The 14,111-nt window shown below is 39.8% G+C and overlaps 1 protein-coding gene across 2 annotated transcripts in view; it reads right to left on the minus strand.

Annotated features, from left to right (window-relative positions):
- Window positions 1–627: 627 nt before the first annotated feature.
- The window catches only part of RCL1 (RNA terminal phosphate cyclase like 1), an 81,235-nt gene continuing 67,751 nt past the window's right edge, over window positions 628–14,111 (minus strand). Inside the window, exons 9-10 of one of the 2 annotated variants that reach the window (XM_031676943.2) lie at window positions 4,126–4,192; window positions 628–926 (exon numbers count right to left, since the gene is read on the minus strand). In XM_031676943.2, the coding sequence (XP_031532803.1) occupies window positions 885–926; window positions 4,126–4,192 (109 nt within the window). In that variant the 3' untranslated portion in view covers window positions 628–884. The remainder of the gene's footprint in view (window positions 927–4,125; window positions 4,193–14,111) is intronic. The other variant, XM_072959485.1, reaches the window with a different exon arrangement.

Genomic DNA, 14,111 nt, shown 5'->3' on the forward strand with positions numbered 1-14,111 from the left:
TTTTTAATGTTTTTCTCTTGTGCTCTTCAATGAGCATGCACTGCTTTTTAATTGGAAACAAAATAAATATTTATTTTTAATGAAATAAGTAAACTCAACAGCTGCCCCTTCAAAAGCCTGGAAATTAGATACACTTGGGGAAAGCATCTACCTTTGGAAGTGGCTAGTGATCTTTAATTATTCACAGTGACACTTCACTGATAAAAAGCTACTTAAAATACATGATCATTCAGAGATGGTTTGTGATTCTTAGGTTATGAAAACTGACGTAATTTCCCTTAATTTTCCAGGTTACAGTAGTAAAGTGAATCTAGTCTTAAATTATTAGCCTTTTGAAGCAATTATTCAAATTAAGGATTTTTCAAATGAGTATTACATTATGCTTATAGTATGGACTGCACACTTCTTAATTTATGAATATTCATTAAGTAATGAGTCTTAATCCCAACAGCAATAATAATGTCATATATTAACAGACTGTTCTTTCCAAGAGATGTATATCATAGTTTTTAATTAAATAATCCCATTATGTTATGAAATCACCTGTGAAGAAATGTGTTAAGAATAAGAAAATAAATAGCTTGTGACTCCAGTACTTACCAGCTTTGCCTCAGGGTTTGGAGCTCAGACAGAAACACCCATGAGATCTGGCAAAATTTCCTCACAGCCCGCGTAAGCGAACTACCCATCAGGTGATGGGCTTGTCAGTCTAGCTCTCAGGAGAGTTCCAGTCTGCATGGAGAGAAGCACAGGATGCTCTGAGCAGAATTTCCTAACAAGGAAATTGCTGCACGTTCCCCATGTGGCTATTTGAAGGATGAAGCAATGACATCTTCTAAAGTGGCATCTTCTTCTTTTTCTTCTTTATTCCTTAGAAACTGCCTTTAGTGCTGGTAAGAGTGGATTTCCCAAAGACAGAAAGTAATCTAAAATGACAAATAACTGGAATAAATTTTGAAATCTTTCTTTTTGTGGTCAGCAATCCTAACAGTTTTCTTCCTAGTGGGGAGCCACTCATAACTCCTGACTATTCCTTCATCCACTGGAATGTAGCAGATTTGGAATTTCCCAACTGTCATTCTTGCCAGGAATCCATTTCTTCACCATGCCAAGTATTGTCAGCTACAGAAGTTTTCATTTAAATGAAGTTTAGTTTGCATGCTTCTTGAAGTGCCTTTAGAAGTGGGTAGGATACATGTTTCTTTTACATTTGTATCTATTTCATACATTGAGCAATAAGTCAAAACAAACACTTTGGAGAATGACTATGGATGAAAGATGATGGAGTGGATGGCTTCCAGTATTACATCACCGAGTGTGATGTTCCACAAACTCTTTGGCAATAGCAATATTGTATTTACAAATATTTCCTTCCTATAAAATCTAAACTAAAAGTTGGCTTACATTAGCAATTATCTAAACATCTGTCTCTACATTCAGCTCTATTCCCACCATGCCAGTTAACCTTGCTTGTCTACCTGCTGGAAAAGATTGGGAGAGTAAGAAGAAATGGCCAATCAATTGCCAAGTGACTGAGAGCTACTGTTTATGTTTGGATTCAGTTTTCCTTCATGTCCCAGGTGTGAAATCTATGCCATTTGTCTCCACAGAAAAGACGCAGGATCTTTGCCAAATTCTTTGGCAGGATTGGGGAAGCGCCATGTACTGCTGGATTAGCTGAGGTGTTTCCATGTGAGAAACTGAGCAGCACAGTTTAAACGAGAGGGACTGAAAGAAGTCAGAGGAAGGTAGGTGAAAGGAGGCTGCTGGGCAGTCTCAGGCTGGATGTAGTGCTCTTCCTTGTTTCACTCTGGCCAGCAGTGAAGTGCTGCCAGACACTGCTCACTGACACTAGATAGTCCTTCATAGTTTATCAAGCAGTTGTACGAACAAAAGCTCATCTGGCTTTCTTAACACCCTACGTTGAAGAAATGGCGAGCATACACACTAAATACTATTTTGTATCATATTCCATGAAGTTTTCAGGCTTTGGAATCAGATTACTGGGCTTTAAATATTAATTCAGTCACTTCTGGCTGGGTGACTTTAACTAAGGTAAACAACTTCCCTGTGCCTTCTTTTTTCACTCATGAAAGGGTGATAATAATGATACCCACCTCAAAGGATTAATGTGAGGATTAAATGAGATAACACAAGTCCTCAGGACATGGCCCAGCATATAGTAAGACCTGTATAGATGTTAGCTATTATTCGTAATTAGCATTTGCTTATAAGGTTTCTGTCTTTGGTATCATGCCTAGAAGTTTCTTTCCTGCCCTAAGATGATATATTCACTCATATTTCCGTTCATGATCTTACGTTTTATATTTAAATCCTTTAAAATTTTATCAGAATGTTTTAAATTTCAAGTATTAGACACCAGAATAAAATTTAATATTTCATTGTGATAAGAATATTTAACATGAGCTCTACCCTCTCAAAATTTTAAGTTTATTATACAGTATTGTTAACTTAGGTACACTGTTGTACAGCAGATCTCTAGGATTTATTCATCTTGTTTAACGGAAACCTTATGCCCACTGATTAGCTACTGCCCATTTCCCCCTTACCCTAGCCCCTGATAAGCACCACTCTACTCTCTGAATCTATGAATTTGACTGTTTTAGATACCTCATAAGGATGGGATCATGTAGGATCTGTCCTTCAGTGACTGGTGTATTTCACTTAGCATAATGCCTTCAAGGTTCCACGTTTTCAAGGCTTTATGTTTTACATTTAAATCCTGGAATTTATTTGTGCATATGGAATAAGGAAGGGATCTAATTCTACTTTTTCCAAATGGTTACAGGACATAATATTTGAAACAAAACCATGCAATACACAATTCCTAGCAAGGGTAAAAATAAGAAAATTCTTTCATAATGAGAGCAGGTTATTTTTCTCTTTTTAAAAATAATTTCTATATAGGGTGCTTTCCTCCATAAGGCTATGAAATTATTGGATTTTCTTAGTTCTCCCTGGTTTCTATCACCCAAAATAATGAAACATTTATTTATCTTCTCATAATATTAGTAAAAGAATATTCTCAAAGGGAGTGGAAATAAAATGGTAAAAATAATGACATGTTGGTGGCACCAACTCCTGTCCATGGCTGGCAGGAAGGAGCTATAAAAAAACTTATACTATTATTCAAATATCAGATCATTATGTTGTACAACTGAAACTAATATAATGTTACATGTCAATTATATATCAATTTTAAAATCTATACTTCTAGATATTTAAGGACAAAGCAACACGGGGGGAGGAGGAAGCATATTACAAGCAAATTGTATTTTATTTGTTTAAGCCTACTTTAAAAAAATTAGTATGACTTAGCAAAAATATACAAAATAGGAAATAAATTAGAAATAAACAAGAAAGATGAGGCAAAAGGAAAAATAAGAGTATGAACATAATTAAGAAGCAGGAATGAAGCTAATTTAAAAGCACCACATTACTCTGTGCATTTGCTATGAATGGACCACAGATTTATCTCTGAGTTTTCAACAGCAGGATCAAACAATCTCAGTCACAAAACGCAAAGTATCTATAAGAAAAAAGCAAGGCTGGGGGTGGGGGTGGATAAATTAGGAGTTTGGGATTAACATATATACACTACTATATATAAAATAAACAACAAGGACCTACTGTATAGCACAGGGAACTATATTCAATATCTTGTAATAACCTATAATGGAAAATAATCTAAAAAAGGATATATATGTATGTGTGTATAAATGAATCACTTTGCTGTACACCTAACACAACCATTGTAATTAACTATACTTTAATTTTTAAAAAGTCTAAAAAGAGAGAAAAAGAAAGGCAATTTTTCAGAGCATATTACACAGAAGTGGATATCGATGGTTGTCTTCCCGGAATCCATTCTGCCCTTCATCTTTTCTAACAGTAACTCAATTTTGCTCAGGTATCTACACTTCCTCATGCAGAACTTGTGATCCCAGAGGTGAACTGAGTAATATAAGCCAACCAGTGACAGGTTCAGGACTGAGTACATGATTGAGAATCAGCCAATAAGACAAAAGGAAATGGTTGCTGAAGAACATCTGGGAAAGCTGGGGAAGTTTTTTCTTGGCTTTAAGAGAGACCAATGTCTCTTACCTGCTGAATGTGAAAAGAAGCTGCAGGTGCTACTGGCATCCATCTTGTAACCACGAGGTAAACCAGCCTGAGGAAAGACAAAACACATTAGATGAGATCAGCTAAACAATTGAAGTGGATTGGAAGTCCTGATCACACTGCATCTGAAGTCTACGCTACTACTAGACATCTACCCCAATGAGATTCACTGTTTACCACTTTGATTCTGGTGTCTAATACTTGAAATTTAAAACATACTGATACATACACCCTCAAGTGTATGAAAACATGCTCTTTTCCCTAATCAACTCAGATTAACATTGTATAACAACACACCCTCTCCCATTCAACCATCTACACCACAAATATTTCTAGAGCATATATCATATGCCAGCCTACTGTGCTAAATTCTGGGAATATAATAATGAAATGGTGATGCAATAAGTGCTATGAGAGAGTGCTTCCTACCAGGGACAGGAAGGGGATCTACTATATTCTGGGAGCAAGAGGCATCCCAAGGAAATTCCGTTTTCACTATTGACTAGTTTTTATCTATTCTAAAATTTTATTAAAAATGAAAAGAGTACTCTCTGTGACCGACTTCCTTCACTCAGCATAATGTTCTTGAGGGTCATTCATGTTGGTACATGAAAGTGGTTCATTACTTTTTGTTGCTGAGTGGTATTCTATTGTATGAATATCACTATTTTCTATTTATTCTCCCTGTTTATTGTACCTCTTATTCTCCATTTCTGCCCTCCTCTACTGGCTTCTTACATATATCTCTTTGCATCATTTCCTGTATGATTGCTCTAGGAATTAAATACACACCCCAAACTTCTCTAAACTCTCTTTAGATTTAATATTATATTACTTTATATAAAATGTATGAATCTTGTAACTCTGTATGTCCATTTACCTCCCCTTACCTTAATGTTACAGTTGTCACATGTATTTGTCTAGGTTGATATTTGGGTTTTTTCTTTCAACACTTTAAAGGTATCATTAGCCTCCCAGGTTTCTGATGATGTGTCCACAGTCATTTGAATCTTTGTTTCCCCAATGTAATGTGTCATTTTCCTTTTAATGTTTTCAATATTTTCTCTCTTTCTCTCTTTTTTTTGTGGGGGCGGTGGGTTCAAACTTTCACTATGATGTGCTGAGGCATAATTTTCTTAGTATTTATCCTGATTGGAGTTTTTCTTGCATTTCTAGATATAGTTTTTTAGTAAATTTGTGAATATTTTTGCCATTTATTTCATTAAATAAATGTTAGGCCCCATTTTCTCTTTACTCTCCTTCTGGAACTTTAATTATGTGTATGTTAGACCTCTGGATATTGTTCCACAGATATCAATGATTAAGTTCATTTTAAAAGATATTTTCATCTCTAGTTTATTGTAAAGAATATTATAAAGCATACAAATGGACAGATGAAGAGGTACATAGGCCAAGACCCAGAAGGGTCCCTGGTACAGGAGCTTCTGTACCCAGGGAGTTGGGGCGTGCCAACCTCCTGACACACAGATGGGCTCACCGACCTCGATACTCTCCAAATTCCACACTTGAGGGGTTTTTTGGAGGTTTCAGTAAGTAAGCATAATTGATGAAATCATCAGCCATTGGTGTTGAATTCAATCTCTAGGTGCTCTCCCCTCCTGGGAGGTCAGATGGAGTTAGGGGAAGCTGAAAGTTCCAGTCCTCTAATCATGCCTTGGTCATTCTGGCAACAAATCCCCAATCTGAAGCTATCTAGGGGCGTCCAGCTATCATTTATCACATTAGCATACAAAAAGACAGTAATCCCTCTGGAGAAGTTCTTGTGCCAGGAACCAGGGACAAAGACCAAATAAATATTTACTATATCACAATATGACAACCATGTTCATGGATTAGAAAACACCATATCATTAAGGCATCAGTTCTCCCCAAACTGGTCAACAAGTCAATCACTATCAAAATCCTACCAGTCTTATTTTTGTAGAAATTGACAATCTAATTTTTAAATTTATATGCAAATCAAAAAATTCTAGAACAGAATAGCCAAGATAATCTTGAAGGAAAAAAAAGTAAAACAAAATTGGAGGACATCAATTACTGAATTTCAAAACTTACCATAAAGCCACAGAAACAAAGACCACCTGCTGATTTTGCTTACATGCAACTGAGACCTATATTTCTGTTCCTTATATAGCAAGGAGTCTTATACAATGAAAGGACATCGTACAGATCTCCTAAGTTAAGCCAAAGCCTTCCCAAAGATATAAATTGACTAAATACACCTTAATGTCATCATTTGGTAATGCTGTCCATAGTAGAGAATACAGCCAAAACCATAAGAAAGTTTTTAATCTCAGAAGAAAATCAGTGGCCTACTATAAATTGATTTTCAATTCTGTTTACCTTAGTCCAATATTTCACAAAGTGCATTACTTGATAATCGTGCTTCACGGGGAGGAAGGAAGGAGGGGAGGGAGGGAGGAAAGAAGAAATAAAGGGAAGGAAAGAGGAAGAATAGAAGGTAATTCTTCTTTTTTTTCCAGGGGGAGAGGGAAGATAATTCTCAAATAAATTCAAATAAATTTGACGAATGCATAGTTCAAGAAACTTTGATTTCATTTGTCTCAGGACTTCCCAGAAACTTTAATATGCTAATATGCACTATAAGTCTCCAAGATGGCAGAGAGTGTAATTTTGTCTTTGAAACCCTTTCTAAAATTAACTAGTGTTCAGCGGAACAACATACTTTGAGAAATGCTTTCTCAGGCTAATGGAAAAAAAAAGCCATAAATATAAATGTATTATTTTTCTGACTCAAGAGTGATGAGCTAGTCTAGTCTTGAAGCTTATTAAGGGAACCCTTATTTTTTAAGGGATATGAACCATCTACTTTTTAACAAAAAAAACCACAGGACTGAGAGGAAATGTGCTCTCTTCTAACCAGCTGTGTGACTTTGGGCAAGTGTCAGGTTAATCCTTTCTAATCCAATGTGTTTCCTATAGCTGTAAAAGCAGAAATCCCCTGGTCACAGGGTTCTTTGTGGTGGCCGAATATAAACGTATCCAAATAACAAAGAATTAAAGAGAATACAAGTGTTAGGATGGGAATCCCCAGACTGCCCAGTCAGAAATTCCCTCCAATTGTCCTGGTTCTTGCCCTTTGACTACTGACCACAGCTTGATGTTGGGCTTGGTACCAGTGTCCCCACAGGCAGAGTGAGGTCAAGGTGCACATTGCTGGGGCAAAGGCATCAGAAGTGCCAAGGAAGCTGGGATCTACTTTGTCAGCTTTCCACCCAAGGCTGCGTTCACTCATGCCCCCTCCTCAACCAGGCCTATGGGAACAGTTGTGGAGAAAAGAGGCAGGGAAGGATCTTTAAAGAACGTAAAGTTATAAAAATCCAGAATGATACAGATTAGCCCTAAGGGGAGAATCTGAAAAAAAGACTGAGGAGTTTGTGAGAATACATGCTCCAAAATATCTTTCACCATATTTTTTTTTCATTTTATCTTGTTAAAGTGAATTCCACTAATTAGAGACTGACTTATTGTAAGCTGATTTTAGAAAATTGGAAGTATCTCTAGGAGGGTTAAAGAACTATCAAACATCCATCTGGAGTGTGAATTTTCTCAATCAGGTCATTTTTCTCTTAATATTTGAAATCACTTGCACTCAGGGAATAAGATTGTGATTGACAGTGTGAAGAATAAGAGGTTCCTGGGTTGGGGAGGAGGCTGCTGCACTTAGGGGAGGGCCTGATAGGGAACAGGTGCAGAGGAGTGACAGAGAAGGGCAAAAGTGGAAGTGTGAAAAAGGATGACATTTATGACAAATGATCCAATTCCAAATGCCTCCTAAGTCCTATCCTTCTTCCATTTCTTCTTCCTCCTTCATTGTATGCAATCCTGCTCAAAGGGAACCAGAAAAGCTGGGACTAGAGTTAAGCAATATCATGGGTGAACTTGGTTTTTATAAGCTAGTCTGATAGGCTAAAAACCACCTATCACCTATACGTTTGTGATAGCCAAACGTATTCCAAATTCCAAAGGACCTCCTTACAAGAGAAACTGGTGTATAACCTGTTCATGAGCTGAAAGTTTCCAATAATATCCAGTCAATAAATAATTACTAGGTACCTACTATGTGCAGGCACTGCTAGGTGTTGAAGTTACAATGGAGAATGAGAGGTGTCACCTCTGTTTTCACAAAGCTTAATGATCATGTTTATATTTCAAAGGTCACTCAAGTGCAGAAAGTGGGCTCGAGGGAAACAGGACTGGAGCCAGAAGACAGCTAGGAAGCAGTTTCAGAAATGCAAAGAAAGACTCAGTACATAATCTTCATTGAACATTTCTGAGTAGAAGGGCATTAGCAAGACTGTAGTCTTTTCTACCTTTGGCAGAACGTGCACTTTGATTAGTGGAATAATGGGCCTTTTTTGCCTCTTTGTAGGTTTATCATGAGTAACTGGCTTGGTTTTAATACCCTATGCCAACACCTGTCAGTCTTTGGTTGCTTCCTCTACAAAAGGAATGGCCACAGTAAGCCCTCAAGCACAACAAGCAGGTGCTGGCAGTTGAAAGTTCCATCCTGCACTGAAGTGATAAGAGTAAGAGGGTATGGTTAAGGCAAGCACATCTGGTACCCTCTACTGGGGCAGGCAGTGACTTTCAGATCACCTTACAGGTTATGGAAAGACCACAGAATCAGAAACCCTGTCTTAGCTCTATACACTTAGACACATCCTCAGCCATTTCTAACCATCTACCTGAGTGTTCCACATGCTCTGGTGACCCACATTTTGAGTCCTCTGCATTGTGTCTGGCAAATATTAACGTTGGTTGAAAGGGTGGACATACAGTTTGTTTACGGAACAAGCATGTGCTCATGTTCTCCATTATATCTGACTTCACTTCTCAGGGTTAATTTTTCTCCTGTTAGTACTTGTCTTTCTGTGCTTAAGAAGTCTGGCTTCTTTTACTACATTATCATTTAGCCATCCTTCCTCTAGGTTCTAACACTCCAGTGTATCATGGATAATTTGATTCAATTTAAAAGGTATTCCTGAGCACCTACTGTATGTAAAGCTCTGCCCTGAGTGCTGTGGGGGCCACAAAGATTATGAGGAGAAGCAGTGGCCCCTCCTTTATAGAGTATTTCTTTTGACCTCTCTGGCACCACTAAAATTTTCTTTAATCCTCTATTATTAACTCCCTAGTTCTCTTCCTCTCAAGCTCGTCATTGCCTCTGAAACAGAAACTTCTAGGCTGTAGTAGACTGTTGCATTAATGGTCCCTGAAGAAAACACACCACTCCCTAGGATAGTCCCCTCACACACTGAATCTGAGCTTGGCCATGTGAGTTGGTTTTGACCAGTGAACATGAGCAAACACAATGCAAACAGAGGTCTGATAAGTGCTTGTGCGCTGCAGCTTTCTGTCTTGGAAAACCACCACATGGGGAAGCCCAGTCCAGACTCCTTGAGGATGAAAGCTCCTAGAGAAAGAAGCCCAGATGTCCCAGCCTTCCCAGTGGAGCCCAAACACCTAGTGGACTTCCCAGCTGATTGCAGCCACAGAAGAACCCAGGTGGGACCAACAGAAGAACTACCCAGGCCTGCCACAGAATCATAAAAAGTAATTGCTGTTTAAGCCAAAGTGCTGGTTGTTTCGTCATGCAGCAACATATGCCTTATTTCCAAGGCCTTTCTCTGACTCTGTCATGGAAAAATTCCATTTTAGTCCTGAAGGTGTCCAGTCAGCTCTTCAAGCTGCTATGCTAAGGTCTAGTTTACAAGAAGGAAGAGCATGGGCTCTGGCATCAAGGCCTCGTTGGCTACAGGGCCTTGGACCATAGACTTAACCTCTCCTCACATCAGTTTTCTGTCATAGAGCAGCATTTCTCAAAATGTGGTCCACTCCTATCAGAATTACCAGGGGTTTTTGTCAAGAAATAGACTTAAGTGGCTATTTTTATGATAGCCAAAAACTGGAAACAATGTCAATATCCACCACCTGGGGAAAGCCTGTGATACATTCATACAATGGAATACTAGTCAGCACTAAAAAGGGCAGAGCTACCGATACACTAACATGGTTCAGCCTCTCAGATGCTGTTTTCAGCCTGCCCCAGAAGAATACATATTGCATGGTTCTACTTGTTTTAAGTCTCAGAACAGGCACTACTGATTTGTGATCATCAGACAAAACAAATTAATGAAATTAGAGCTGAGATCACCTGAGTGGGAAGCAGGAAGGACTGACTGGGAAGAGGCATGAGGGAACTTACTGGCATGATGGAAATGTTCTGTATCTTGATTTCGGTGTATGTTACACAAGTGCATGCCACTGTCAAAACATCAAACTAAAAACCCCAAATCTGTACATTTTTATGTGAAAATTATACCTCAATTTTAAAAAGATTGCAGAAATCACACAGATTTGGGACCGCTCTGTGGGCTGGATAAAAAAAGCTAAAGCTAAATTGGCTTTCTCAAACTCCTATTTCACCTACTACGTGGAGAAGTTAGAAAGCTGTATGCTCACAGGTATGCTCGCAGCTAGGCTTCTGAGTGTGAATTGATTCTGCCAGTTTGGTGTGTTCAGGAGAGATGTGGAAAGTGGAACAAGGCAATTCCACTTTGCCATCTTTCCATGGAGCTTCAGGCCAATACGTGGGCTCTGACATATGGGAGTGCTGACAGACTCCACAATCCACAGTGGGTGGGTGGGTGGCAGTGACAACTGTGACAGCCTAACAGGCAACAGTGGCAGACTGACAGGTCACCAAAACTCTGGATCTCAGCTGCAGTCCAATGACCTTGAGACCAAAAGCCAAGTGCCTTCCTCTCCTTTCCAGCTCTTCCAGTGATTTTGTAAGCACCTCATTCCTTGTTCTAAATCCATTTTTGCCTGAAATACCTGGAGTAGTGTCTGATTCCTGCACTGAACTCTAATACAGAGCCCCAGCCCAGAACCAATGGGGTAATGGTGGAACCTAGCGATTCTATCACAGGAAGTGATTCTGAGCCTCACGTGAGATCCTACAGTTTAAAAGAAAGCACTTGGCATAGAGTAGTCAATAAGCTGAGCATCAACTACGTTATTGGGACTGCTGGGTGAAGTCACTGAGATCATTACTGGGCAGAACGCAAGAACCCGTGAAAGCCTAGGTGCCTGGTGCAAATGCACACTCCTTTTGAAAAACGTCAACCAAACTCATTCTTTGCTGCCTAAATTGCCAAGGCTTGTGCCGCTGCCATCAGCTGAAGCCCAAAATGCTGTCTGAGCCACAGCTGTTTGGACCAGAGACTGGTGAAGGAGCCAAAGGGCACCAGACTTGGGCTGGGCAGAAGGGATGCGAATAGCCCTACAGCAGCTGGGCTGGATTTCAGCCAACCCCGCCCAACTGCCTTTCCCACATGGTCTCTAGCATCTGCTTTGAGCCTACTACAGTCCCTTCTCCACGGTGATTTTGAAATTTTAAATTTGCAAATCGGATCATATCACTTCCCTTCAATGGCTTCTCCTTGAATTTGGGATTAAATTACAGGCTCCTGAAAAGTTTAGCCAACAAGGCCCCTGTGATCTAGTCTACACCTGGTTTTCTGGCCTAATCTTATGCTGCTCCTTCCCTCACATCCATGCCATCCAGATTAAGTTCTGTTCTCTGTGGATTTCCCCTCGTACTTTTTCCTTAGAACCACTTTCACAACTGTAATTGAATAATTTGTAATTACTTAATACTTTCCTCCCACACTAGCAGTAAGCTCAATGAGAGTGACACTTGTGTATCTTGTCCATTATTGTGTCTCTGGTGTCAGCCTCAGTGCCTGGCACATAGCGGGTGCTCAGTGAATATTTATAAATGAAAAAATGAACCAATACATGTTCATACCCTCATTGCTGAGCATGGTGACTCCTTGGAAAAGCATCATCTATGGCAACCTTAGGTCTTCGGGACAGCCCATTCAGCTCAGAACCAGTTAACCTGTTTAACCTGCAGGTTGATGATGTTCAAGATAAAAACGTAGGATTCTGGCAGTTGTGACAGGCAGGTGGCATCATCCAGGGGTCCTGGGGTTATTGGGCTGAGAGATTAGATTCAGGTGCAGTTTTTGTCTTAGCCTCAGAGTAAGAGCAGAAACTAGTCCTATTGGTTCTCGGCTTCCTTGTCCACCCTTGCAGGTGCCCTGTCTGGTACTTGTCACCCTCACCCCAGGAGGCTGCAGCTAAGAGGACTGTGTGAGACATCTGGCGCCAAAGGGTTTGGAAAAAATTAACTAGTTTCTGGTGGCACACATTATTACCACAAGTACCCATTTATCAAGAGCAGATTCAGAAAAATTAGACAAATTGTACTTTTTGTGTGATTCTGCATTTCAAAGGATTTTCATTTACAAGGAAAAAGCAGCACCCAGTTTCCACCCAAAGCAAAGTCAGCTCTTAACACAGCTTGGAAGGTCCCAGAAAAATCTTTCAGCCCTTCTGAAGCTCCTCAGGTAGTAGAGTCTCATCTCCTGTGAAAACATCCATCAGTGCCTTCCTGCAAATTCTACACATGCCTGCTCTAGACCCAGAGGAACTGCGTGAGGTTTTTGCTTTTTGTGAGAGCTACCCACCCATGACCCCATTTACTGACTAAGACTCTGTCTGGTCTCTGGACAGGGGCAAAGAAAAATGAGACCTAATATTCTCTTCAAAGGACCAGTCACTTGACAGGATTAACAGGCTCAGAGCCTGCAGCACCTCCTCCCTGTGAGGATTAGAAGAGATAGTGTACTTAGCCCAGAGCCTGGGAGATGATAGCTGCTCCAAAATGTTAGCCATTATTATCATTACTGAGGCTGAAAATTTTGGAACCTCATCCCGTAAAACTATTTCTGGTGTTTACTTTCGTCTCAGAAGCTTTTTTTCCCTAATCTCTTAGAATTCATAAAAATACGAAGCAAACTTGCCTCCTAGAGAAAAGGTGGAGGTAGAGGCTCCCTTTTTTGTTTGTTTTTCTCTTCTCATGCTTTATGGTTTTCCTCAAAAATATTCATCACACACCTACCATTGCGAGGCATCATGCCGAACATAGGATATTACACAGTCCTGTAGCACCTGTAACTCAAGGGTAGGCACCCACTGAAGAAATTACACAAATTTTCATAACTAATAGTTCAACAGCAAAAGAAGGACTGAACAAAAGTACTATGAAAACACAAAACAGGGTACAGACCGACTTCATTTGGGAGGTCAAGGGAATATCCCTGAGCAAGTCATGGTTGAGCAGTTTTGAAAGATGGGTAGGAATTAATTAAGCCAAGGCCTGGAATGTGAGACATGGAGGCACCACTGCAGGCCATGGGAACAGCAGGAGCAAGGATTTGGAGGAAGCAAGGAAAGTTTCCTTTCTGCCAGTGTTCTGTGTGTGTTTTGGGTTTGTCATTTTTGCTTTTCTCTATAAATTAGAACCATAGGACTTATTAAGCCTAAACATGATGTTGTAGAAGATACTGGAATGGAAATTCTGGGACCTGGGTACTAGTCATTTTCTAGCTAAGTCATTATCTGGCTTCTGTGTGTAGGTATGACAGCTTGATTCTTTAATTTTTGAGGCTTCCATTTCTTCATCTGCAAAATGGGGGTCTTAGAATAAATGATCCTTAGGATGATTCTAGAGACCGTGTACACTTTTAGGAGAGTAACTGACGTATGTTAGGTATTTACTGGACTTCTCCGTGTGTAACAATATGTTTCTAGGGTCTGACTTCTCCCCACCCTCCTGAGCATAACTAATTGGTTTGGGGGTAGGAATGGACTCAAGCTGGGCCAATCAGACTTTATTTCTTGGGAATTTTAAATTAGGCTAGCTCCTGGAATGGAGGTAAAAACTGAGAGCTTGCAGAGAAACCACCTTCTTCCCACTGATTAGACTAAGCAAAAAAGGGAAGATTTCAGAGAGAGAAGAAAGAAGGTGCCTGGGCCCTGATAGCTTTCAGGTTCTTCCCTAAGGCCAGCTG

This window comes from Vicugna pacos, chromosome 4 (assembly GCF_048564905.1).
Source record: "Vicugna pacos chromosome 4, VicPac4, whole genome shotgun sequence".
Lineage (NCBI taxonomy): Eukaryota > Metazoa > Chordata > Mammalia > Artiodactyla > Camelidae > Vicugna > Vicugna pacos.